This window comes from Carcharhinus amblyrhynchos, chromosome 11, assembly GCF_965287045.1.
Source record: "Carcharhinus amblyrhynchos chromosome 11, sCarAmb.v2.hapA, whole genome shotgun sequence".
Lineage (NCBI taxonomy): Eukaryota > Metazoa > Chordata > Chondrichthyes > Carcharhiniformes > Carcharhinidae > Carcharhinus > Carcharhinus amblyrhynchos.
In genome coordinates this window covers 19868353-19896082 of record NC_137334.1, presented here as the reverse complement: position 1 = coordinate 19896082, position 27730 = coordinate 19868353, and the positions used below count along the sequence as shown (strand labels likewise).

The 27730-nt window shown below is 48.0% G+C and overlaps 1 protein-coding gene across 5 annotated transcripts; it reads left to right on the top strand.

The window, feature by feature from the left end:
• The first annotated feature begins 6048 nt into the window (after positions 1-6048).
• LOC145349963 (CASP8 and FADD-like apoptosis regulator) lies at positions 6049-23669 on the top strand. Of its 5 annotated transcripts, none has more exons than XM_080198702.1 (11): positions 6049-6200; positions 7715-7814; positions 9624-10057; positions 12315-12420; positions 14675-14816; positions 16477-16586; positions 18162-18252; positions 19374-19447; positions 20283-20361; positions 21560-22073; positions 22896-23669. In XM_080198702.1, the coding sequence occupies exons 3-11, from the start codon at positions 9753-9755 to the stop codon at positions 23023-23025; spliced, it is 1551 nt and encodes a 516-aa protein (XP_080054828.1). In that variant the 5' UTR covers positions 6049-6200; positions 7715-7814; positions 9624-9752; the 3' UTR covers positions 23026-23669. The 5 variants fall into 5 exon arrangements, with proteins under 5 accessions (XP_080054828.1, XP_080054826.1, XP_080054825.1 ...); XM_080198700.1 differs by having other exon boundaries at positions 9629-10057; positions 18159-18252; positions 22896-23668; XM_080198699.1 differs by having other exon boundaries at positions 18159-18252; positions 22896-23668.
• Positions 23670-27730: the final 4061 nt, after the last annotated feature.

Here is a 27730-nt window from a genome sequence, read left to right as displayed (position 1 = left end):
AAGGATGTGGAAGCATTGGAGAGAATGCAGAGGAGATTTACCAGGATGTTGCCTGGTTTGGAGGGTAGGTTTTATGAGGAAAGGTTGAGGGAGCTGGGGCTTTTCTCTTTAGAGCAGAGGAGGATGAGAGGTGACTTGATAAAGTTTATAAGATGACAAAGGGGATAGATAGGTTGGACATTCAGAGACTATTTCCTCCTGGGTGGATGTAGCTGTTACTAGGGGGCTGGATTCTCTTTAGAAAGACTTCAGAAAACTTAAATTAATTTCACAAAGGCAATTTCTTTCAGTTAAAATTTATTTTAAGCCATACAAAACAAACAAAACGTTAACCTTGACCATGGGAGGTCTTTGAAGGGTCAAAAACACACCTCCAAAGATCTGAGGCACTGAGCCAAAATTCATTACAATTATATCTTTCTGATATCTAAGGTATTCAGAGAATGGCTATGGTGCAGAAGGAGGCCATTCAGCCCATCAAGTCTGCATCAACCACAATCCCACCCAGGCCCTATCCCCATAATCCCATGCATTTACCCCACCTAGTCACTCTGCCACTAAGGGTTAATTTAGTACAGCCAATCTATCTAACCCGCACATCTTTGGACTGCAGGAGGAAACGGGATCGTCAGGAGGAAATCCACGCAGACGCAGGGAGAATGTATAAACTCCACACAGACAGTAACCGGAGCTGGGAATCAAACCTGGGACCCTGGCACTGTGATAGTGCTAACACTATCCCATCGTGCTTCTTATAATTTGCTTAGACTTGATTTCATTTCATGTTAATACGTCAGTCCAGTACGTGACAGATACTGGAGCCAATTTGCAAAACACTGCTCGGCTTAATGATCTTTCATTTGCTAACCCAAAAATCAGATATCTATCCCTCTGGCATGGTATACTTCCTTGTTACTACGTCCCTCTAAGGACCCTGTCACCCAAGTACCTTTCCGAGTGGCACTTTGCCAAGACAATCTATTGTATCAGTCCAGGGCCCTTTGGATAGATACACCTTTATGCCCAGACAATAGAGCCTTTCACTTTGATATTAAATGTTTAATTAAATGTTTCAGCATTTGTCCTGAGATTGAAACTCCATTATATTGTCTGCTGAGCAACTAACTGAACTTTTGAACTTCTATAGTCTATGCAATATTTGTACATTGGCTGTAGTGAATATTTCAAACTTTTTATATTAATATATTATTCAACATGAATACAGTTTTTTATCACTAAAATCATCTTTCATTTCTTTTAATAGTGTTTAGCATTCACATATGAGCAAACTGCCAACATGATCTGGTTAGGTGCAAGTTATTTTAACTTTTTCCTTTCTGTTACTAAAAAAGTCTCACAACGTCAGATTAAAGTCCAACGGGTTTATTTGGAATCATGAGCTTTTGGAGCGCCACTCCTTCATCAGGTGAGTGCCACATGTAGCGAAAGATCAACTTAATGCGAGGTAGGTCCATTCAAAAGTCTGACAGCGGAGTGAGTTTCTGGAACAAGCTGCCAGAGGTAGTAGTAGAGGGGGGTACAATTCTGTCTTTTAAAAAGCATTTAGACAGTTACACGGGTAAGATGGGTATAGAAGAACATGGGCCAGACGCAGGCAATTGGGACTAGCTTAGGGGTTTAAAAAAACGAGCGGCATAAACAAGTTGGGCCGAAGGGCCTGTTTCTATGCTGTAAACCTCTATGATTCTGTGACTCTATCTCAACTCCATCTAGCTGTTTTTGTGTCAACAATGTGGTGGGCTGACCTTCTCACTGAGGTGGTTAAATTCCATTAATTCCTTGCCAAGGTCACCTCAGGGAGGAGCAGCACTCCAAAGGCTTGTGCTACCAAATAAACCTATTGGACTTTAACTTGGTGTTGTGAAACTTCTTACTGTGCCCACTCCAGTCCAACGCCGGCATCTTCACATCTCTGTTTCTAAATCTAAGAATCTGCCTATGATTCTGCTTATAAATACAGAGTCCCTTTCCTCAGACACTAAGACCAATTATAGCAACTCAAGATGACTTACACTGATGACTCTCTGATCTGTGTTGTTCATTAGCAGGTTCAGTCACTGCAGGAAGCCAAATATAATTTTGAAGCAACCTTGAAGGAATCTTTGCAAGTTTCTTCTTTTTGTGTTAGTGGAATTCCCCTTTGCCACAAAAACCAGTCAGATTGGTGACTCAAGCGCTTCTCAGTTCTGCATTGAGTGAGTGACGAAGGAGCAGCGCTCCGAAAGCAAGTGGTGTTTGCTACCAAATAAACCCGTTGGACTTTAACCTGGTGTTGTGAGACTTCTTACTGTGGATATTTCTGACCAACCTGAATTGGTGAAGGAACAGTGACCCTGAGGTGACCTCGGCAAGGAATTAATGGAATTTAACCACCTCAGTGAGAAGGTCAGCCCACCACATTGTTGACACAAAAACAGATAGATGGAGTTGAGATAGAGTCACAGAGTCATAGCGGTTTACAGCACAGAAACAGGCGCTTCGGCCCAACTTGTCTATGCCACACCTTTTTTTAACCCCTAAGTTAGTCCCAATTGCCTGCGTTTGGCCCATATCCTTCTATACCCATCTTACCCTTGTAACTGTCTAAATGCTTTTTCGAGACAAAATTGTACCCCCCTCTACTACTACCTCTGGTAGCTTGTTCCAGAAACTCACTCTGCTGTCAGACTTTTGAACGGACCTACCTCGCATTAAGTTGATCTTTCTCTACATTCTAGCTATGACTGTAACACTACATTCTGTGTCCTCTCCTTTCTTTCTCTATGAACAGTATGATTTGTCTGTATAGCGCGCAAGAAACAAAACTTCTCACTGTATCCCAATACATGTGACAATAATAAATCAAATCAAATCTAATCACCCTCTGTGTGAAATAATTCCCTCTCTGGACCCTTTTGTATCTCTCCCCTCTCGCCTTAAACCTATGCCCTCTAGCTTTAGACTCTCCTATCTTTGGGAAAAGATATTGACTATCTAGCTGATATCTATCTATACATGGAACCTCCAACGGGATATGGACAGATTAAGCATGTGGGCGTAAAATTGGCAGTTGGAGTGTAATGTGGCCGTTGTCCATTTTGGCAGGACAGTAGAAAAGGAGAATATTATTTAAATGGAGAGAGACTGCAGAATGCTGCAGTGCAGAGGGATCTGGGCGGCTTTGCACATGAATCACAAAAAACAGAATATAGGCTGAGGGATATGGATTTAGGGTGAGGGGGAATATAGGAAGGGGTATTTAGGATGAGATGGTTTGGGGGAGGGGATATTTCAGGATGGGGGTGATTTGGGAGGCATTTAGGCTAAGGAGGTACATGGAGAGGGATATTTAGTGCAAACAGTGAGAGTTTAGGGTAAATGATATTTAAAGTTGGGGTATTTGGGGAAGAGTATTTAGGGTTGAGGCATTTAGGGAGCGTATTTAGAAGTGGGGGTTATTTGAGGAGGGGTAATTAGGTAGGGATTTTTCAGGTGCGATTTATTTAAGGTGGGGGTATTTTGGGTTACAATATTGGGGGTATTTATGATGGGGTTTATTTGGGGAAGGGTAAATGAGGTCAGAGGTGTTTGGGGTCAGGGATGTTTGAAGTTGGGGGTGTTTGGGGTCAGGGGGATTGAGGTCAGGGATCTTTGGGCTCAGGGGTATTTAGGGTCAGGGGGTATTTAGGGTCAGGTGGTGTTGGGGGTCAGAGGGTAATTGGAGTTGGGGTATTTGGGGTCAAAGGTATTTGGGGTTAGAAGGTATTTTGGGTCAGGGGTATTTGGGGTCAGGGGGTATTTGGGGCCAGGGTACTTGGGGTCAGATGGTATTTGGGGCCAGGGTATTTGGGTCAGAAGGTATTTCAAGTCAGGGGTATTTGGGATCAGGGGGTTTTTGGGGCCAGGGAGTATTTGGGGGTCAGAGGATATTTGGGGTCAGGGGGTTTTGGGGTTGGGGGTATTTGGGGGTCAGGGGGTTTTTGGGGTTGGGGTATTTGGGGTCAGGGGTATTTGGGGTCAGGCGGTTTTTGGGGTTGGGGTATTTGGGGTCAGGGGTATTTGGGGTCAGGGGTATTTGGGGGTCAGGGGGTTTTGGGGTTGGGGGTATTTGGGGTCAGGGGCATTTGGTGTCGGGGGTTTTTGGTGTCGGGGGTATTTGGGAGTCAGGGGGTATTTGGGAGTCAGGGGTATTTGGGGTCGGGTATTTGGGAGTCGGGGGGTATTTGGGGTCGGGGTATTTGGGGTCAGGGGGTACTTGGGAGTCGGGGATATTTGGGGTCAGGGGGTATTTGGGAGTCGGGGGTATTTGGGAGTTGGTGGTATTTGGGGTCAGGGGGTATTTGGGGGTCGGGGTGTTTGGGGTCGGGGTGTTTGGGGTCGGGGGTATTTGGGAGTCAGGGGGTATTTGGGGTCGGGGTATTTGGGGTCCGGGTGTTTGGGGTCCGGGTGTTTGGGGTCAGGGGGTATTTGGGGTTGGGGGTGTTTGGGGTCAGGGGTATTTGGGAGTCGGGGGTATTTGGGGTCAGGGGTATTTGGGGTCAGGGTGTTTGGGGTCGGGGGTATTTGGGGTTGGGAGGTATTTGGGGTTGGGGGTATTTGGGTTGGGGGTGTTAGGGGTCAGGGGGTATTTGGGGTCGGGGTGTTTGGGGTCAGGGGGTATTTGGGGTTGGGGGTGTTTTGGGTTAGGGGATGTTTGGGGTAGGGGGTATTTGGGGTCGGGGTATTTGGGGTCAGGGGTATTTGGGGTTGGGGGGTATTTGGGGTTGGGGGTGTTTTGGGGTCGGGGGAGGGTATTTGGGGTTGGGGGTATTTGGGGTCAGGGGTATTTGGGTCGGGGGTGTTTGGGGTCGGGGGTATTTGGGGTCAGGGGGTGTTTGGGGTCAGGGGGTATTTGGGGTTGGGGGTATTTGGGATTGGGGGGTATTTGGGGTCGGGGGTATTTGGGGTTGGGGGGTATTTGGGGTCAGGGGTATTTGGGGTTGGGGGTGTTTTGGGTTGGGGGGTATTTGGGGTCGGGGTGTTTGAGGTTGGGGGTATTTGGGGTCAGGGGTATTTGGGGTCGGGGGTGTTTTGGGTTGGGGGTATTTGGGGTCAGGTGTATTTGGGGTCAGGGGGCGTTTTGGGGTCGGGGGTATTTGGGGTCAGGGGTATTTGGGGTCGGGGGTATTTGGGGTCAGGGGTATTTGGGGTCGGGGTTGTTTTGGGTTGGGGGGTATTTGGGGTCGGGGTGTTTGGGGTTGGGGGTGTTTTGGGATCGGGGGTATTTGGGGTCGGGGGTATTTGGGGTTGGGGGTGTTTTGGGGTCGGGGGTGTTTTGGGTTGGGGGTATTTGGGGTCAGGGGTATTTGGGGTTGGGGGTGTTTGAGGTTGGGGGTATTTGGGGTCGGGGGTGTTTTGGGTTGGGGGGTATTTGGGGTCAGGGGGCGTTTTGGGGTCGGGGTATTTGGGGTCGGGGGTATGGGGTCGGGGGTATTTGGGGTCAGGGGTATTTGGGGTCGGGGGTATTTGGGGTCAGGGGTATTTGGGGTCAGGGGTGTTTTGGGTTGGGGGGTATTTGGGGTCAGGGGTATTTGGGGTTGGGGGTGTTTTGGGGTCGGGGGGTGTTTTGGGTTGGGGGGTATTTGGGTCAGGGGTATTTGGGGTTGGGGGTGTTTGAGGTTGGGGGTATTTGGGGTCGGGGGTGTTTTGGGTTGGGGGGTATTTGGGGTCAGGGGGCGTTTTGGGGTCGGGGTATTTGGGGTCGGGGGTATGGGGTCGGGGGTATTTGGGGTCAGGGGTATTTGGGGTCGGGGGTATTTGGGGTCAGGGGTATTTGGGGTCGGGGGTGTTTTGGGTTGGGGGGTATTTGGGGTCAGGGGTATTTGGGGTTGGGGGTGTTTTGGGTTGGGGGGTATTTGGGGTCAGGGGGCGTTTTGGGGTCGGGGGGTATTTGGGGTCGGGGGTATTTGGGTTTGGGGGTGTTTTGGGTCGGGGTGTTTGGGGTATTTGGGGTTGGGGGTGTTTTGGGTTGGGGGTATTTGGGGTCGGGGTATTTGGGGTGGGGGCTCACAGCGCTGGCGGCTGTCCCGGGCTCTGGGCCCTGACCCGGAGCTGGAGCCGTGCCGGACTTGGCTGGACCGGGGCCGGGGCTCGGGCTGTGAGGCGGAGCTTTCGCTTTCACTTGCCCAGCCGGCGGACGGAGCCCCGGGGCCGGGGACAGGGTGAGGCCGAGGGCCGCGGGCACGGCGCGGGGAGAGGCTGGGAATTGAGGCCCGGGGAGCGGCCGCTGCCTCAGACCGGCTCCGGGGATCGGGGGAGAGCGGGAGGCCCCGGGCCCGCGGCCTGGATCCTCCTCCCTGAGGCCTGGGCCTGGGCCTGGGCCTGTCCAAGGAGGGGGTTAAAGGGAGGAATCTGGGGGGAGAGAGCCCAGAACAGGGGGAAAAACCTGAACAATGCAATATTTATTTATACATTGGCTGTAGTGAATATTTAAAACCTTTTATATTAATACATTATTATCATTCAACATGGATACAGTTTTTCATTAAAATAGAACAGATCAGCAGCCATGAGACGGAGAGCAGTGCGTACGGTGAGGCTGGAAAGACAAATCCTGATGGGCCGAATAACCTGAAACCCCCCCCCAAGATACAGACTAGGGGTGATAGAGGGGTTAGCACTGCTGCCTCATGGCTCCAGGCACCCGGGTTCAATTCCCGGCCTTGGGTCCCTGTCTGTGTGGAGTTTGCATGTTCTCCCTGTGTCCGCGTGGGTTTCCTCCCACACTCTGAAAGACGTGCTGGTTAGGTGGATCGGCCGTGCTAAATTGACCCTCGGTGTCCCAGGACGCATAGATTAGAGGGATTAGCGGGGTAAATATGAGGCTTTACAGGGTTAGGGCCTGGGTGGGATTGTTGTCGGTGCAGACTCGAGGGACTGAAAGGCCCCCTTCAGCACTGTAGGGATTCGTTGGAGTTCCAGAGACTAGTGCGTCTCGAGTTGCACTAGTTTTCCGAGTTCTTCTTGTCTCCAGTCGCACTGATTGTTTTCAGTCCCTTCATCTTTTTTGCTCCTTGATTTTCTACCATTATTGCGACACTTTCAGTGTCTTCTATCGTGAAGACACAGATACACGGTTACAAAGACACAGGAAGGATTGGAAGAGGCTTAAGTAGAACATAAACACCAGTGTAGATAGATTGGCCTTTCTGTGCTGTCCATCTAATGTACTGGTGTAATCATCTTAGGAAGATAGGGCTCACTGGAAAAGAATGGTGAATTTGTGGTGCAGAGGGTGGGGTAAGGGATACATGCAAGGAGCAGAAGGATAGAAAACATCTGTTGCCCGACTCCAAACTGGGACTGTCCTGTTGGAAATTAGGCCACAAGTTCATAGCTAGAAGTTCTGAACTTCTCAGACAGTCCTCACTCACTTTCGGCCATCTCTTCACTGTAAACTGGTTAAATCAAATCCCAAAGGAAATCTCAGCAGGTCTGGCAGCATCTGTAAGAAGAGAAAAGAGCTGACATTTTGAGTCCAGATGACTCTTTGTAAACAAGAGGCCAAAATTGGAGGAGTGCATTTGGATTTGAAGCATCTGCTCTTTTCTCTCTGTACAGATGTTGCCAGAGCTGCTGAGATTGTCCAGCATTTTCTCGTTTCGTTTCAGATTCCAGCATCCGCAGTAATTTGCTTTTATCCTGTGGTTAAATCAAATTTCTCTTTGTCCTCCAGGCTATCAGACCCAAAGGGGCGGGAGGGCCTCTGATTAATAGCCTGGACACACACACATGATGGACAGAGTGGCAGTCCTTATGGAGGCAGTGCAACGTCGGTTAGTATAACGTGGTTAAACATCAGCACCAGCAAGGAACGACAGGGCAGTTGTAGGATTGTCATGGGAATAAAGTCTCAGGGATGAGTTGAAACCAGCTGGAGTTATTAGAGTCATAGAGGTTCACAGCATGGAAACAGGCCCTGTGGCCCAACTTGTCCATGCCGCCCTTTTTTTTAAACCCCTACGCTCATCCCAATTGCCCACATTTGGCCCATATCCCTCTATACCATCTTACCCATGTAACTGGCCAAATGCTGTTTAAAAGACAAAATTGTACCTGCTTCTACTACTACCTCTAGCAGCTTGTTCCAGACACTCACCATCCTCTGTGTGAAAAAAATGCCCTGCTGGACACTTTTATATCTCTCCCCTCTCACCTTAAACCTATGCCCTCTAGTTTTAGACTCCCCTACCTTTGGGAAAAGATGTTGACTATCTAGCTGATCTATGCCCCTTATTATTTTATAGACCTCTATAAGATCACTCCTCAGCCTTCTACGCTCCAGGGAAAAAAAGTCCCAGTCGACCCAGCCTCCTTATAACTCAAACCATCAAGTCCTGGAAACATCCTAGTAAATCTCTTCTGCACTCTTTTTTGTTTAATTATATTCTTCCTATAATAGGTAAGAGAGATGTCAGTGAGAAGAGTGAGACACATGAATGGGAAACGAACAGAGGGATAGAAACTGTATATTGATGCAGACTTGGTGGGCCAAAGGGCCTGTTCTTGTGCTGTATTGTTTTTTGTTCTTTGTTCTAAAGTTGTTTGGCTGAATGAAGTGGATAAACAAATCTAAGATGGATTTGTTGGAAAGAAGGAAATGGGGGTATGAAGAGAAAAACTAGGGCAGAGGGATAGCAAATTATTGAAACCGGTTACAGGATATGAGGGGAGATGAGGAAGCAGATTGGTGGGTGAAGAGAGATTTGGAGGGGTGTAAGGAATCTCTGAAACAAGGATACAGAATATTAGTTAAGGGTGCTGATTGAAACTGGTGTGAGAGATTAGAGGGGGACACACACAAAGTTCCATTGCACTATCCCCATCAAACACTCCTAGGACAGGTACAACACAGGGTGAGATACAGAGTAAAGCTCCCTCGACACTGTCCCCATCAAACACTCCTAGGACAGGTACAACACAGGGTTAGATACAGAGTAAAGCTCCCACTACACTGTCCTCATCAAACACTCCCAGGACAGGTACAGCACAGGGTTAGATACAGAGTAAAGCTCCCTCGACACTGTCCCCATCAAACACTCCTAGGACAGGTACAACACAGGGTTAGATACAGAGTAAAGCTCCCTCTACACTGTCCCCATCAAACACTCCTAGGACAGGTACAACACAGGGTTAGATACAGAGTAAAGCTCCCACTACACTGTCCTCATCAAACACTCCCAGGACAGGTACAGCACAGGGTTAGATACAGAGTAAAGCTTCCTCTACTCTGTCCTCATCAAACACTCTCAGGACAAGTATTGCACAGGGTTAGATATAGAGTAAAGCGTCCATTTGAATATTCTGACCTAGAATTTAAAACCCAAATGACAAGTGTGGAAAAACTAAAGTGTTATCGAATTATTGTTGTCCTAGTTTGTTAGAGACAGTTGCTGGAGCTCTGTGGCTGCCAGTTGGTCATTAAATCTGGCTTTGCATCCTACAAGGAATGTCCGGCCTTGTGACTGAGGCTTTGATGAATTGGGTGCACGGGCCGGCCGATGCTAGCAGCTGAGTGAATGAAACCTGGCTTTTTTTAAAACTGAAAAGCAATAGTGGTTCGTTCATTGATGTTCATCTCCCAGTTCAGATCTGTGAATTTCACTGGAAAGGAGAAGTTGGAGTGTCATCAGGATGAGATCACAGCACCAGGTCATCTATTGGAGCCTTAACTTCCTGTGAGGGAGACTTTGGGCTGCTCACTTCAGCTTCCTATGATGTTTAACCAACGCGATAAGGACATCAGACCACTGGCTTTGCAAATAGCTGATGAACTGTCCCAGGCAGAAAGTGCCATCTTAGTGTTCTTGTGCCTGGATGTTGTCAAAGATTACTCGGCCACTGGGGAAGTGAAAGACCTCTTTGAGCTCCTGAGCAAACAGAACCTGCTGAGGTTTGAGCTCCTGGCGGAACTGCTTTATCGAATCAAAAGGTTTGATATCCTGAAAAAAATGAAGGCTGATCCGGTGTCATTTGAGAGAAGTTTGAAGGATGGTCACGGATACATATCTTTGTACAGGTAAGACCGACCTCGGAATAACCAGGTGGCTTCTATCTGCCCTACCCCTTTGGCCTCCTTACTGAAGCCAAGGTTAAACACCAGGTTAAAGTCCAACTAGTTTATTTGGACTTATGAGCTTTCGGAGTGCTGTCCCTTCATCAGGTGAGTGGAGAGTTGGGTTCACAAACAGGGCATATATAGACAAAGACACAACTGCAAAATAATGATTGTCACAATTGTGCCTTTGTCTATCTATGTCATGTTTGTGAAACCTACCTCTCCACTCACCTGATGAAGGGGCAGCTCTCTGAAATAAACCTGTTGGACTTTAACCTGGTGTTGTGAGACTTCTTACCGTGCCCATCCTAGTCCAATGCCGGCATCTCCACATCAAAGCAAAGGTTATAAATGCATTAGAATCAGTCAACTGATTCCGGGGACAAAGGTCTTATCCTGTATGGAAATCTTGAAGCGGTCGGGCCCATATCCGCTGGAATGAGAGATGATCTTATGGAAACATACAGATGGTTTTAGCGTCCATCCTGAGAGGACCTGACAGGGTGGATGCTAAAACCAGGTTTCCTCTTGTGCGAGAGACTGAACACACAGTTTAAAAACAAGGGAATTCCCACTCAAGAAAGCATGAGACGGGGTCATTGAATATACTGAGTTAGATAGCTACTTAATTGACAGTCAAATGATACAGCGGGGAGGGTGGGAGGTGGGTGGAGGAAGATAGGAAAATGGAGTTGACATCACAATCAGATCAGCCACAGTCTTTTCGAAAAGCAGAGTAGACCTGAGGGGCCGAATGGCCTACTCCTGCTCCCAACTCGTATTACGTTGTTCTCCAGTTGCTCCTTCCTGGGATATAGCAGAGAGCATCCTGATGGCAGCTGTACTCTTTGCTGTAGTCCGTGACAGGCCATAGTCAGTACAGGACAGAAGCCAGCCTTATTCCTCAGACCACAGTGCTTGCAGGCATGGAATATCTCAGAGTTCAGATGATCTTTCTTGTCATGCATTTGGGCTGCTCTGTGTCATCTTATTGTCAGGGTGGGGCTGCAACATTAGTGATTTGTCTGGCAATGGAATGTGGGACCCGCCTGAACATTGATCTGTCCATAGGAATAGAAATTGTCTATTTATCCCTCCCATCCAGCCTGGTGTACCATTCATTTATACCATGCCTCATCTCTCTCTATCTACCTGTCCTGGGTCAGTATTCCTTCATTCACTTGGCCTAAGCTGACCCAACCCCCGGCTTCCAAAGTTTTTTTGTGGGAGAGAGTTCCGGAATTCCACGTAAGGAAGCGCTTCATCAAATCATAGAATCCTACAGTGCAGAAGGAGGCTGTTCAGTCCATTGAGCCTGCACCAACTGCAATCCCACCCAGGTCCTAATCCTGTAACCCCATATATTTACCCTGCTAATCCCCCCGACACTAAGGGGCAATTTAGCATGGCCAATCCACCTAACCCGCACATCTTTAGACTGTGGGAGGAAACCAGAGCACCCGGAGGAAACCCACGCAGACATGGGGAGAACGTGCAGATTCCACATAGATAGTGACCCAAGCCGGGAATTGAACCCATGTCCCTGCCGCTGTGAGCCAGCAGTGCTAACCACTGTGCCGTCCAGTACTTAGACCAAGACCAAATCTGTAACACAACTTTCACCTCTTCATTTTTTTGCAACCTTAATAATTTTGGGGCTTCAGACAATGGACTGTCGATAAGTTCAGGGAAACAAACTAAGGTTTGGTATCTCTGTCTCTCTTTAACACATGATGTGGAAATGCTGGCGTTGGACTGGGGTAAGCACAGTAAGAAGTCTCACAGCACCAGGTTAAAGTCCAACCGGTTTATTTGGTAGCACAAGCCACAAGCTTTCACAGCACTGCTCCTTCACCAGGTGAGTGGGAGTTGTGTTCACAAACAGGGCATATAAAGGTACAAACTCAATTTACGAAATAGTGGTTGGAATGCGAGTCTTTACAGGTAATCTAGTCTTAAAGGTACAGACAATGTGAATGGAGAGAAGGTTAAGCACAGGTTAAAAGATGCGAATTGTCTCTAGCCAGGATAGTCAGTGAGATTTTACAAGCCCAGGCAAGTTGTGGGTGTTGCAGATAATGTGACATGAACCCAAGATCTCCGTTGAGGCTGTCCTCATATGTGCGGAACTTGGCTATCAGTCTCTGTTCAGTGATTCTGCGTTATGTGTCCATTCTGGCTCTCCTTTATTGATCTGTCTGGAACTTCTTTAACACAGGCAGCTACTGGTGGATATCAGTGAAAATCTCTCTCAAGAGGACCTGCAATCAATTTTCTTTATATTACGTTGTCAAATACCGAAAAGTCACCAGGAAGCGATGAAGGTAATTTTAATATTTTAGGGATTCTGCCTTGGGCGTAGGCTCACGGATTGTAAGTGCAGGTGGCAGCTTGTGTTGCAGGGAGGATAATCTGGTGTCTGCCCTGGGGTAAACACTGTAAACCGCAGAATCTTGTCATTAACACAGCCAGGGGCTTTTATTTTCCTTTTTCAAATTCAAGCCACAGAATCTCTTGGGCAGCAATTTGGCACTGCTCTCAGCGATGGCCCAGATGAGCTACAGTCAGAGCGGCTGGATATCTGACACTGCAGCCATTTTGAGCCCAGCAAGATCCCAGAAAGGCACTTCTTATATAAAGATGAAGGTCTGCAGCGTGGCAAATGTGTATTTTATTGTTGGCACCATGTGAACCCTCTTTTTGAAAATCCACATAGTTCTCTAAATCTCTCCAGTGATCATCATAGAAATCATAGAATCCCTACGTAGCAGAAGGAGGCCATTCGGCCCATTGAGTCTGCAACAACTCTCCAAGAGAGCATCTTACTCAGGCCCTGTTCCCACAACTGTCTTGGGACACTAAGGGGCAATTTACCATAGCCAATCACCTAATCTACACATCTTTGGAGACTAAGAAGTAATTTACCATGGCCAGTCTCCCTAACCTACACATCATTGGACTGTGGGAAGAAACCAGAGCACCCAGAGGAAACCTGCATGGGGAGATTGTGCAGAATCTGCACAGACATGACCCAAGCCAGGAATTGAACCTGGGTCCCTGGCACTGTGAAACAGCAGTGCTAACACCGTGCCATCATGCCACCCTTAAAGTCTCTCACTCAGCTGGCTTTGTATCTGAGAATCAGACCCAGCATTTGATTCTCTGTTGGATTAAAAATATCCTGATCCAGCAAGCCACTCCGAATACATTCCATTGCTAACATTCCTTCACTTTCTCTTTCCTGATCTCATTTCCCAACCCATAGCACTAGGCTTTTTTATTATTATAGAAATGTAGACTTTGTTATCCTGGAATTCCCCATCCTGAGAAGATGGTGGTGAATCGCCTTCCTGAATCATCTGGTGCAGCCACACCCACAGTGCTATTAGGGAGGAAGTGCCAGTATTTTGACCCAGCGACAGTGAAGGGACGGACGATATATTTCCAAGTCAGGATCGTGGGTGGCTAGCTGGGGCGAATAAATAAACATGTTGGACTTTAATCTGGTGTTGTGAGACTTCTTACTGTGGTGGGGAACCAGCAGGTGGTGCTGTTTCCATATAAACAGCAAGTAACATTCATGCCAGACAAGTACCAGGCAATGACCATCTCCAATAAGAGAGAATCTAACCTTCGCCCCAAGACATTCGATGGCATTGCCATCACTAAATCCCCCACTGTCAACATCCTGGGGGTTACCATTGACCATCACTGATTCTCCCCCCACGATCAACGTCCTGGGGGTTACCATTAACCATCACTGAATCCCCCCCACTATCAACATCCTGGGGGTTACCATTGACCATCACTGAATCCCCCCCACTATCAACATCCTGGGAGTTAAAACTGAACTGGACTAGCCATATAAATACTAGTCACTCTAAATTAAAACCAGTTTTTGTGTCTTACAGAATATTCTGGGCCTCCTTTGTTGATTCTTCTGTCAGGAACTTTCTTCTTTAGTACCTTTGCCATCTAGATGGAACTGTCTCTAAGACATAGATGGAGCTGAGAGCCAGCGATTTTCTCTCTCTTGAGAGCTGTGATCTTTGACAGGTGGCAGTTGTTCTCTCTTTTTGTCCCACTGCCCTCCTTCTTTTATACCTGTGATGACATATCAATATTTCCCACAATAGGATTGGTCCTAGGTTGTCAAAACCATCAGATTTAAATTGAATAGGTTCTTGATAGCTAAGTGCCTGATTGAAATTGATTGGCTAAATTCCAAAGCCTGTTGTCTTGGTAACACTACTGCTTGGCCGTTTGACACTAATGTTTCAGTTTGGGCTCTCTGTGTACTTGCTTTTTAAACCTCTTAAGCACGGAAAAAGCACCACCTTTTAACAGGACCTCATAATGTTTTACAAACACCAATCTACAATTACTCTATCCAAATTCACAACACCATCCTGTCAAGGTCTCTCTGAATTCTGTACTGCACAATTGCCCCTCATTCTTCTGGAGAGCTAAGATTTGTTTGACTCAGTCTCTCTGCCGGACCTCTCATCCAGTACTGCATTGGGTAAGGATTTGGGCAGGATCTGTTCCTGAGCTAACAGAAAGCTTTTTGTCGGACAGACTTTCCTGGATTTAATCGTCGAGCTGGAAAAACTCACCAAGATTGATGCGAATAACTTGGAAGTGGTGGAACAGTGTCTGCAGACTATTGGGAGAATCGATCTGAGCAAGATGATCTTAAAATACAAACAAAAAGGTGAATGTGAGTAAGCATTTGGAATGTGGGAGAGTGGACACTGGGGGGAATGGACACTGGGGGAGTGGACATGCAGGGAATGGACACTGGGAGGAGTGGACACTGGGGGGAGCAGACACTGACTGGAATGGACACTGGGTGTAATGGACACTGGGGGGATTGGACACTGGGGGAGTGGACATGCGGGGAATGGACACTGGGGGGAGTGGACACTGGGGGGAGCAGACACTGGGGGGAGCAGACACTGACTGGAATGGACACTGGGTGTAATGGACACTGGGGGGATTGGACACTGGGTGGAATGGACACAGGGGGAGTGGACATAGGAGAGCGGACACTGGGGGGAATTTACACTGGTGAGAATGGACACTGGGGAGAGTGGGTACTGGGGGGAATGGACACTGGGGAGGAATCGACTCGGGGGGAGTGGACTCTGGGGGAGTGGACATAGGGATGGAGTGGGCACAGGGAGAGTGGACACTTGTTGGAATGGACGCTGAAGTCAATGGACACTGGGTGTAGTGGACACTGGGGACTGGAGTAACACTGGGGAGAATGATATTGAGTGTTTAAATGAATGGACAAAGTGTTAAAAAAATTCACAGGTTTTGAGCATCATTGGCTGGGCCAGCAATTATTGACTGTCCCTAATTGCCCTTTGACAAGGTGGTGGTGAGCTGCCTTCTTGAACTGCTGCAGTCTATGAGGTGTAGGTACATCCACGGTGCTGTTAGAGAGTTTGACCCAGCAGCAGTGAAGGAACAGCCGATATATTTCCAAGTTGGGATGGTGAGTGACTTGGAGGGGAACCCCCAGTTGGTGGTTTTCCCAGGTGTCTTTTGCCCTTGTCCTTTGAGATGGATTTCAGTGTAGGCAAAAGCAAAATTATCCACTTTCCACTTGAAGAAGGAAAGAACGGAATGCTTTCTAACTGTGAGTAACAGTGGAAATCCAAAGAGACTGTGGGGATGGTGTCTAGGAATGTAGACCTTTAACATCATAGAATCCCTACAGTACAGAAAGAGACCATTCAGCCCATCAAATCTGCACCGACTCTCCGACAGAGCATCAGCTCATAGACCCACATCCCACCTTATCCCCGTAACCCCACACATTTACCCCATTAATCCCCTAACCTGCACATCTTTGGACACTGAGGGGCAATTTAGCATGGCCAACCAACCAAACCCACACATCTTTGGACTGTGGGAGGAAACTGGAGCACCCGGAGGAAATCCATGCAGACACGGGGAGAACATGCAGACTCCACACAGAGAGCACCCAAGCTGCGAATTGAAGCTGGGTCCCTGTCACTGTGAGGCAGCAGTGTTAACCACTATGCCACCGTGAGACACAGTTTCTCCATGCAAAAGATGTGGCAATTATTACAAAGTCACTTGTTAACTTTAAACCCAAGATTGAGAGAGTTTGTCAACAAAGCTATTGAAGAATATGGGACGAAGGAGATACATGGAGTTAGGCTGCAGATCAGCTGTAACTTCCTTGACTGGTGGGACATGCTTAAGCATGGCCTCCTTTTATTTCTAGGTTAGACTGATTAGAGGGAGTTACAGGCTGTTGCTGGGCATAGATTGGTCAGTGGAGTTTGAGTTAATTGTGTTGTTAGTGATGTTACGGTTTGTAATATCTTGTCTCTTTCTCTCAGCTCTGGGAGCTCACTCTGTGGGAAGATCTGATGCATATCAGAACGTTATCCCAATTCCTGTTCCCCATCAGGAACGGGGAATTGGCGCTGGACATTTAGAACGAAACCGGGTAGGTATCCCTGAAAGCTATTAACAGTGCTCAACAGCAATCCGTGTGTGTAGTTCCTGGATGTTTGAGTGTGGGGTTAGTGGGGTTTGAGTGTGTGTGTGTGTGTGTGTGTGTGTTTGAGTGTAGGGTTAGTGTGTGCGTGTGTGTCTGCTTGTGTGTTTGCTTGAGAGAGAGTGTGTGTCTGTATATGGTTAGCGGGGGTTTGGTGTGTGCTTGTGTTTTAGTTTATTCATTATTAGTCACAAGTATGTTTGTATTAACACTACAATGAAGTTACTGAGAAAATTCCCACAGTTGCCACACTCTAGCGCCTGCTCAGGTACACTGAGGGAGAATTTAGCATGGCCAATCCATCTAACCAGCATGTCTTTTGGACTGTGGGTGGAAACTGGAGCACCCGAAAGAAACCCATGTAGACATGGGGAGAATGTGCAGACTTCACACAGACAGTGACCCAAGGCTGGAATCAAACCTGGGTCCTTGCTGCTGTGCGGCAGCAGTGCTAACCACTGTGCCACCCCTGTACTTTGTATTTGATATGACTCCAACTGATGAAGAGTTTGCCCCCTGATTTCCATTGACTCCAGTTTTGCTGGGGCTCCTTGATGTCACACTCAGTCAAATGTCAAGGGCAGTCACTCTCACCTCACCTCAAGTTTAGGTCTTTTGTCCACGTCAGATTAGGGCTGTAGTGAGGTCAGAAGCCAAGTGGCCCTGATAGAATCCAAACTTAGCGTCAGTGGGCTGGTTATTGCTGAGTAAGTGCCACATGATTGTATTGTGAACTAACCTTTCCATCATTTTGCCGATATCGAGAGTAGACTGATAGTTTATTTATTGTTGTCACAAGTGGGGCTTACATTAACACCGTAATGAAGTTATGTGAAAATCCCCTAGTCGCTATACCCCGGCACCTGTTTGGGTACACTGAGGGAGAATTTAGCATGGCCAATGCACCCTAACCAGCACATCTTTGGAGTGTGGGCGGAAACTGGAGCACTTGGAGGAAACCCATGCAGACACAGGGAGAATGTGCAGACTCCACACAGACAGTGACCCAAGCCAGGAATCGAACCTGGGTCCCTGGTGCTGTGAAACATCAGTGCTAACTGCTGTGCCACCGTACCGATAGGGCGGTTGTTGAACTGAATTTGTCCTGCTTTTTCTGGACAGGATATACCTGAGCAATTTTCCACATTGCCAGGTAGATGTCAGTGTTGTAGCTGTACTGGAACAGCATGATTAGGAGCGCAAGTCATCAGTACTGTTACCAGAATGTTGTCAGCACCCATTATCCAGTGCACTTAGCAGTTTGTTGGTACCATGAAATGAATTGGCTGAAGACTGGCTTCAGTGATGCTGGGGACATCCATAAGACATAGGAGCAGAAGTAGACCATTCAGCCCATCGAATCTGCTGCACCATTCAGGGAATGAATTGCTTCCCATTCCCTGTGCTGCTGTGCCACATGTGTGTCTGGTTAGCAGGGGATGTGCATGGGTGGGGTTAGTGTGGCATGAGTATGGTTTTCTCTCTATCTTCACCTGGTTGTCATTCTCATGTACCTTTCAGCAGGTGAGCACTCTGCTGCCAGTGTGTGTAGGCAACGATCAGTTACTGAGACAACATGTTCACTCAAACTGCCCAACATCATCTGAGGTTTCATGTAAGTAACACCAGCTGAATCAGAACAATCTGTGTACCTGGTCTGTGGGAGTGTTTGCCTTTTATAAGACTATAAGATATAGAAGCAGAATTAGGCCACTTGGCCCATTGAGTCTGCTCAGCCATTCAATCATGGCTGATATTTTTCTCATTCCCGTTCTCCAGTGTTTTCCCCATAACCCCTGATCCCCTTATTAATCAAGAACCTATCTATCGCTGTCTCACAGACACTCACTGACCTGGCCTCCACAGCCTTCTGCGGCAAAGAGTGCCACAGATTCACCACCCTCTGGCTGAAGAAATTCCTCCTCATCTCTGTTTTAAAGAATCATCCCTTTAACTTGATGTTGTGCCCTTGAGTTCTAGTTTTATTAGACTATGACAGTGTTATAGTTTCTGCACCAAATTTATTTTGGATTTAAAGTTTAGAGAAAAGTTTTTTACATGGTGGTTTCAGAGCCTCTGTCCTGTGATTATGGGCAGTTGTCTGTGTTCTAACCAGCCCTTTAGCCTGGATGAGCACAGACTATCCATGTATCTACTGCACGTTGGTTAATGAAGTCAATATTTTAAAAGAATTATTTATTAGTGTCTCAAGTCAGCTTACATTAACGATGCAATGAAGTTACAGTGAAAATTCCCTAGTTGCCACACTCCAGCGTCTGTTTGGGTACACTGAGATAGAATTTAGCAATGCACCTAACCAGCATGTCTTTCAGACAGTGGAAGGAAACCAGATCACCTGGAGGAAACCCATGCAGACATGGGGAGAATGTGCGGGCTCCACACAGACAGTGACCGAAGACGGGAATCAAACCCGGGTCCCCTAGTGCTATGAGGCAGCAGTGCTAACCACTGTGCTGAAAGGGGGGGAGGGAGAATACTTGACACTTCAGGTGAGAGCCCCGAGTGAAGCTGCGGACATTCCCAGCCTTGGCCAGGCAGGTTTTGACTGATTGTCCAGAAAACAGTGTTGTTAATGTGCTGCCACTGCCTGTGATTGGAGCAGAGTCTCCCCCCACCGACACCATCACCCGCTCCTCACAGACAGTCGGGATTTTGAGGATTGACTGAAGGTCTGATTACAGAATGAAACTCATCATGTCCATTTATACTCTGCAGCTGAAGAGCATCGTTCAGAGATATTGAGGAACCCGGTGTCTGAAGCTGCAGCCACTGGATACACAGGACCGCAGGTGAGAAGACACACATTGATGGGGAGGAGGCAGTCAACATGTGTCAACGGGAGGAGATCAAAGAATAAATGCCGTGTGTGCGCGTGCGTGTATGAACATGTATGCATGCATATGTGCGTGTTGCACGTGTGTTGCATGTGTGTACGTATGCATACGTGTGTGTGGAGGATTGGAGACAGTGTAACCATACACACACCCCCACTCTCACCATTGGCAGAGTAGCCACCGCAATCCATTATGCCCAATGACAACCTGGACAAAGTTACAGCTCAGGGAGTCTGAGGCCTCTTTGTAGGGCCAGCACCACAACAACTGAATTGTGATCGTCCCCCGGTTACACCCAGGCTGTGCTGTGGTAAACCAAGCGCATACTGACCAATCAGATTCACCATCTCCTATCCAATATGGTGCTCTGAGTTTCTGTATTCTCAAACCTGACCTCCAGCTCCCTGAGCCAGTTTGTTAATCCATTCTCAAAGCCCTGAGCACAAATTTTAGATTTGCTGCTTTCAGGGGATGGTACTGAGGGAGTGCTGCACTGCCGGAGATGCCACATTTCAGATAAAATGTTAAACAAAGGCCCCATCAAATCTCATGGCAGAATTTAGAGTAGGAAAGGGCAATTTCCCCCCTCACTGAGTCCTGGCCAACAGTATCCATCGATCAACATCTGTAAGACGGTGTACCCAATCATTCACCTCATCACTATCTGTGCCAATCCCGTAACAGTGACAATACATCAAATGTAATTGATTGGCTGTGAATCTCTTCCTGAAGTTGTAAAAGGTGCTATATAAATGCAATTCAATCCTTGCGTTGCTGTGCTCTATTACAGAATAGGCTGGAGACGTACAGGGTGCAGAGTACACCCCTTGGACTCTGCTTAATCATCGATTGTATTGGAACTGATGCAGGTAAGATAGTGTTCACCTGCACTGTATGGAGAGTGACTGAGTCTGCAGTCCTATTCCCTGTGTGTTACTCCCATTTCATGTGTGTTATTCCCATTCTCTGTGTGTTACTCCCATTCCCGGTGTGTTGCTCCCATTTCCTGTATATTACTCCTGTTCCCTGTGTTACTCCCAGTCCCTGTGTATTATCCCCCATTCCCTGTGTATTACTCCCCATTCCCTGCGTATTACTTCCCATTCCCTGTGTGTTATTCCCATTCCCTGTGTGTTACTCCCATTCCCTGTGTGTTGCTCCCATTTCCTGTATATTACTCCTGTTCCCTGTGTTACTCCCATTCCCTGTGTATTATCCCCCATTCCCTGTGTATTACTCCCCATTCCCTGCGTATTACTTCCCGTTCCCTGTGTGTTACTCCCATTCCCTGTGTGTTGCTCCCATTTCCTGCATATTACTCCTGTTCCCTGTGTTACTCCCAGTCCCTGTGTATTATTCCCCATTCCCTGCGTATTATTCCCCATTCCCTGCGTATTACTCCCCATTCCCTGCGTATTACTCCCCATTCCCTGCGTATTACTCCCCATTCCCTGCGTATTACTCCCCATTCCCTGCGTATTACTCCCCATTCCCTGCGTATTACTTCCCATTCCCTGCGTATTACTTCCCATTCCCTGTGTGTTACTCCCATTCCCTGTGTTACTCCCATTCCCTGTGTTACTCCCATTCCCTGTGTGTTACTCCCCATTCCCTGTGTATTACTCCCCAATCCCTGTGTATTATTCCCATTCCCTGTGCGTTACTCCCATTCCCTGTGCGTTACTCCCATTCCCTGTGCGTTACTCCCATTCCCTGTGCGTTACTCCAATTCCCTGTGCGTTACTCCAATTCCCTGTGCGTTACTCCCATTCCCTGTGCGTTACTCCCGAATCCCTGTGCATTACTCCCATTCCATGTGTATAACTCCCATCCCCTATACGTTATTCCCATTCCCTGTGCGTTATTCCCATTCCCTGTGCGTTATTCCCATTCCCTGTGCATTATTCCCATTCCCTGTGCGTTACTGCTGAATCCCTGTGCGTTACTCCCATCCCCTGTGCGTTACTCCCATCCCCTGTCTATAACTCCCCATTCCTTGTGTGTTACTCCTATTCCCTGTGTATTAGTCTCATTCCTGGTGTGTCGAGTTTGCTCTCTGCTTTCCAGAATTATTGAAGACGACATTTGAGGCGCTGCGGTTCCGGGTTCTGCTCCACTTGTGTGTCGCTCTGGATGAGATGAAGCAGATTCTGAGAGACACAGCGCAGCGGGAAGACCTGGCTGCTCTCGACTGTTTTGTCTGCTGTATTGTGAGCAGAGGGACAGTGGACTCAGTGTTGGCCATTGACGGGATCTGCCCCGGCCTCACCTTTGAGCAAATCCAGGAATATTTCAAAGGGCAGGGCTGCCGGGCCCTGCTGGGGAAACCCAGACTGTTCTTTGTCCAGGATTTCCTCACGCCTACTGCTGACGCTGACAATCTCCTGGAGACGGACACTGCTCGGAGGAACGGTGGGGAGGTCCAGGCTGATAGTCGTGCCTGGGAAGAAGTGGTTCCTCAGGAAGCAGACATCCTGTGGAGTTGCTGCCGGGTGCCGGAGCACGTGCTGGTCCAGGCACCCCAACAAGTGTCGTCATTTATGCAAGCCCTGACAGACTGCCTGCTCCAACATCAGCACAAGTGAGTACCGGAGAGGCGTCAGATACAGTGAATGTACCCAGTCACAGGTAAACGCAGACCCCTCCGGTCACAGGTAAACGCAGACCCCTCCGGTCACAGGTAAACGCAGACCCCTCCGGTCACAGGTAAACGCAGACCCCCCTGCCCAGTCACAGGTAAACACTGACACCCCCGTCCAGACACAGGTAAACACAGACCCCATTCACAGGTAAGCCCACCCCCCATCACAGGTAAAAGCAGACTCTCCCCAGTCACAGGTAAACATAGACCCTTACTCAGTCACAGATAAATGCAGACCTCCCCAATCACAGGTAAACCCAGACACCCGCCCCCCCCCAATCACAGGTAAACACAGACTTCCCCCTCAACACAGGTAAACCCAGAGACCCCCCCATCACAGGTAAATGCAGACCACCCCCCTCATCAGAGGTAAACTTAGAGGACCCCCCATCTCTCCCTGTCATGGGCTGGGCTGGCAGGGGGTTGCTGCAACGTAGTGGGAAAATGTGATGTGAAATATGCAATGAAGTGAAGGAGCAGAGGAAGGGGAGTGTGCCATTCAGCCCATCCAGACTGTTCTGCCAGCACAGCAGTTTAAAAATAGCATTGGAATGCTTGGCTTTATTAATAGATTTCACATTATATAGAATACTGATTGGGCCTCAGATGGAGGGCTCCGGACTTGGTGTTCCATGAACCGGACTTGAGGAAAGATATCAGTATGTTGGAGAGGGTGTTGAGGTTTATTGCGTTGTAATAGTGTGGTTCAGCTGGAACAATGTCACTGTTTGTATCTCAGCAGTACCCTCTCTCTCTCTGCAGGTGTGATGTGGTGTCGATGCTAACGGAGGTGAACAGGCAAACAATGCTGAGAAACCGCTTCCTGGCCAGGGAGGAGCCCACCCCCCTGGTCCTCCGACACACCCTGAGGAAGAAACTGATCTTCCCCTGAGGGCGGCTCACTGTTTCAGACCATGTGCACTGGCTCACATTAACTGTCTTCAACACTACACAAGCAAACTCCGAGCGATGGTGCCTGCACTCTTCAATAAGCAAAGCTTGAGACACAGGCACAATGAGGAGAAGAGAATCGAGCCCACCAAGGGAGATAGGATGGGCAGGAGGGATCTTAGAGCAGGACAGGGGGATTAACACTGAGAGAGATCCAGACGGAGCTAGCGGGATTAACACAGGGAGTGATCTCGACTGGGGTAGAAGGATTATCACAGGGAGTGATCTCGACTGGGGTAGAGGGATTAACACAGGGAGTGATCTCGACTGGGGTAGAAGGATTAACTCGAGAGATCTAGATTAGCATAGAGGGATTAGCAAGGGAAGAGATCTAAACTGGTTAAGAGGGATTAATTTAAGAGATCTAGACTGGGGTAGAGGGATTAACACAGGGAGAGATCTAGAATAAGGTAGAGGGATTAACACCGAGGGAGATCTAGACTGGGGTAGAGGGATTAGTACATGGAGAGAGCGAAACTGGGGTAGAGAGATTAACCCGAGAGTTTCCTCTGGATGCTCTGGTTTCCTCCCACCGTCCAAAAATGTATGCGTTAGGGGGATCGGCCATGCAAAATTGCCCTTTAGTGTTCAAGGATGTGCAAGTTAGGCTGATTAGTGGGGTAAATGTGTGGGGCTATGGGGATAGGGCTGGTGGTCTGCCTGAGTAAGATCCTCTATTGGACAGTCAGTGCAAACTTGATGGGCCAAATGGCTTCCTTCTGCACAGTACAAATTCTAAGTCATATTGAGCCTGTTACTGGGGTAGAGATATTAACGCAGGGAGAGAGGTCAATCAGGGCGGGGGGGAGGGGGTGAGGTGGTTAAAGGAGGGAGGAAACTAGATGGCACGGCAGCACAGTGGTTAGCACTGTTACCTCACAGCTCCAGGGATCCGGGTTCGATTCCCAGCTTGGGTCACTGGAGTTTGCACATTCTCGCCATGTCTGCGTGAGTTTCCTCTGGATGCTCCGGTTTCCTCCCACGATCCAAAGAAATGCAGGTTGGGTGGATTGACCATGCTAAATTGCCCCTTAATGTCCCAGGATGTGTATGTTAATGGGATTAGTGGGGTAAATACGTGGGGTTTCAAGATAGAGCCTGGGTGGGGTTGTGGTCGGTGCAGACTCGATGGGCCAAATGACCTCCTTCTGCACTGTGGAGATTCTATGATTCTAGACTGGGATCAGGGCATTGACCTGGGATCTAGACCAAGTTTGAGGACTCGATATTGGGAGGAATTTGGAGCAGGGAGGGGTTAAGGAATGATGTGTGGGCTATAGGAAGCCTCAAATGTTATATCACGCTTCATCACTTAATAAAATATTTTACTCAATGTGTTCAGTTTGAAGTCTTGTAACTATCACCATCATCATTATGCTTTTCAGTTTGGGGACCTTAATGGAAACTTTTCACATTACCATTGAGGGTGTAATTATATGTAGTGTAGCTAATAAGACATTACTGGAGTACTGGCTTTAGTTCTGGGCCAAGTTACTCTGACACCTGGGAATGGACTGTAAGGTATATATTTATTAGTCACAAGTAGGCTTACATTAACACTGCACAGTAAGAAGTCTCACAACATCAGGTTAAAGACTAACAGGTTTATTTGGTAGCACAAGCTTTCGGTGCGCTGCTCCTTCCTCAGGTGAGTGGACTCAGGAGCAGCACTACGAAAGCACATGATTCCAGATAACTTATCGGACTTTAACCTGGTGTTGTGAGACTTCTTACTGCTGCCACCCGAGTCCCATGCTGGCATCTTCACATCATTAACGCTGCAATGAAGTTGCTGTGAAAATCCCCGACTCGCCACAGGCTGGTGCCTGTTCGGGTACACTGAGGGAGAATTTAACATGGACAATCCACCTAACCTGGCTAATTCTGGCTACTCCTGCAGCCGGGAATACATATGAAATAGGGGCTGGAATAGGCCATTTGGCCCGACAAGCCTGTTTTGTTCAGTAAGATTGTGGCTGATCTTCCAGTTATGCTTTCCAGTTCACTCCCCATATTGCTCAATTCCCCCAATTCCCAAAACTCTTGGTCCCGAGCTCAATTATGCTCAACATCTGAGAACTCTGCTCTGCGGGAGAGAATTCCAAAGATTCACAATCCCATGGGAGTGAAGAAATTCTCCCCTCATGTCAGTCCAAAATGGCTGACCCTGTATTCTGAGACTGGTGGTCCATAGATCTAATCTCACCAACCAATGGCAATCACTTCTAAGCATCTCAAGATCTCTCATTCTTCTAAACTCCAAAGAATATAGATCTAGTCTACTCAGCCTCCCCTCATTTTCACTTCAGTTCTGGGACATGGGTGTTGCTGGCTGGCCAGCATTTATTGCCCATCTCTAGTTGCCCTTGAGAAGGTGGTGGTGAGCTGCCTTTTCGAATTGCTGCAGTCCATTTGCTGTGGGTTGACCCACAATGCGTTAGGGTGGAAATTCCAGGATTTTGACCCAGTGACTGCGAAGGAATGGCGATATATTTCCAAGTCAGGACGATGAGTGGCTTGGAGGGGGACTTGCAGGTAGTGATATTACCTATGTATCTGCCGCTCTTGTCCTTCTAGATGGGAATTGCTATGGGTTTGGAAGGTGCTGTCTAAGCATCTTTGGTGAATTGCTGCAGTGCATCTTGTGGATAGTAGACACTGCTGCTACTGAGCGTCGGTGATGGAGGGATTGAATGTTTGTGGATGTGGTGCCGATCAAGTGGAGCTGCTTTGTCCTGGATGGTGTTAAGCTTCTTGAGTGTTGTTGGAGCTGCACCCATCCAGGCAAGTGGGGAGTATTCCAGCACACTCCAGACTTGTGTCTTTGCAGATGGTGGACAGGCTTTGGGGAGCCAGGAGGTGAGTTACTGGCCACAGTATTCCTCACCTCTGACCTTCTCTTGTAGCCTCTGTGTTTATATAACAAGTTTCTGGTCAATGGTAACCCCGTGGATGTTGACAGTGGGGGCATTCAGTGATGGTTACACCATTGAATGTAAAGGGACAGTGGTTTGAGTGTCTCTTATTGATGATGGTCGTTGCCTGGCATTTGTGTGGAGTGAATGTTAATCTAATGAACTGTCAGTGCACCTCCCCGAAAGCAAGTATATCTTTCCAGAGATGAAAGGAGTAAAATTTTATACATGGTACTCTAGGTGTAGCCTCACAAAATATTTATATGATTGCAACAAAAATGTCCTTATCCTTATCCCCTTGCAATAAAGGCCGACATACCATTCACCTTTCCGATTGCTCTGGGGGAGATGGGAGCTGTACAGACCGGAGAGGTTGCACCTAAACAGAGGGGGGACTGGGTTTCTTGCGGGGAGATTTGCTACTGCAAGTGGGGAGGGTTCTAACTAACTTGACAGGGGTGTGAAGGAGTGGGGGGTGGGAACATGGAGGTAATGTCAGAAAGCAAGGTGCACACTGCACTGCGATAGACCAATAGCACCTGTGTAGGGAATAGTGAGTGAGTTCAGAGTAAGGGAGCCAGTAATAGAGTCTAAAGCTAGTGCACCTTTAGGATTGCAGGGAGGAAATATGCACAGGAGAGAGGCTAGGAGCAGGCTGGGGTGGGTGGGGATCTGCTGCGGGGGTTTCTGCACTGTGATGGGGGCATTGGCTGTTCTTGAGTCAGTTGGTACACGACCTCAGACTTTTGTATCTTTTTTCTGAAGGGAAGGAGATGGAAGAGAGAATGTCTGGAATGCGTGGGGTCCTTAATTATGCTGGCTGCTTTGCTGAGGCAGTGGGAAGCGTGAACAAAGTCAGTGGATGGGAGGCTGGTGTGCATGATAGATTGGGCTACATTTACAACCTTTTGTAGTTCTTTGTGGCCTTGGTCAGAGTAGGAGCCGTACCTTATATCTTCTGAGAAAGTAGAGGCATTGGTGGGGCTTTCTTAACTATAGTGTCTGCTTGGGGGGGGGGACCAGGACAGGTTGTTGGTGATCTGGACACCTAAAAACTTGAATCTCTCAATCCTTTCTGCCTCGTCCCCATTTTTATAGACAGGGGCATGTTCTCCTTTATGCTTCCTGAAGTCGATGACAATCTATGTTTTGTTGACATTGAGGGAAAGATTATTGTTGCCACACCAGTTCACCAGATTCTCTATCTCATTCCTGTACTCTCTCTCGTCATTGTTTTAAGATCCGACCTGCTACGGTGGTGTCATCAGCAAACTTGAAAATCGAATTGAAGGGGAATTTGGCCACACAGTTGTAGGTGTGTAAGGAGTATAGTAGGGGGCTGAGAACACAGCCTTGTGGGGCACTGGTGTTGAGGATGATCGTGGAGGATGTGATGTTGCCTATCCTTACTGATCGTGGTCTGTGAGTTAGGAAATTCAGGATCCAGTCACCGAGGGAAATGCCGAGGCCCAGGCCACAGAGTTTGGAGATGAGTTTCGTAGGAATAATGGTGTTGAAGGCTGAGCAACAATCAGTAAAAAGGAGTCTGACATAGGCGTCCTTGTTATCTAGGTGTTCCAGGCTTGAGTACAGGGCCAGGAAAATGGCGTCTGCTGTGGTCCTGATGCGGTGGTAGGCAATGGATCCAGGTAATCCGGGAGGCTGGAACTGATTCGTGCCATGGCTAACCTTTTGTGGCACTTCATAATGATGGACGTGTGAGCCATTGGC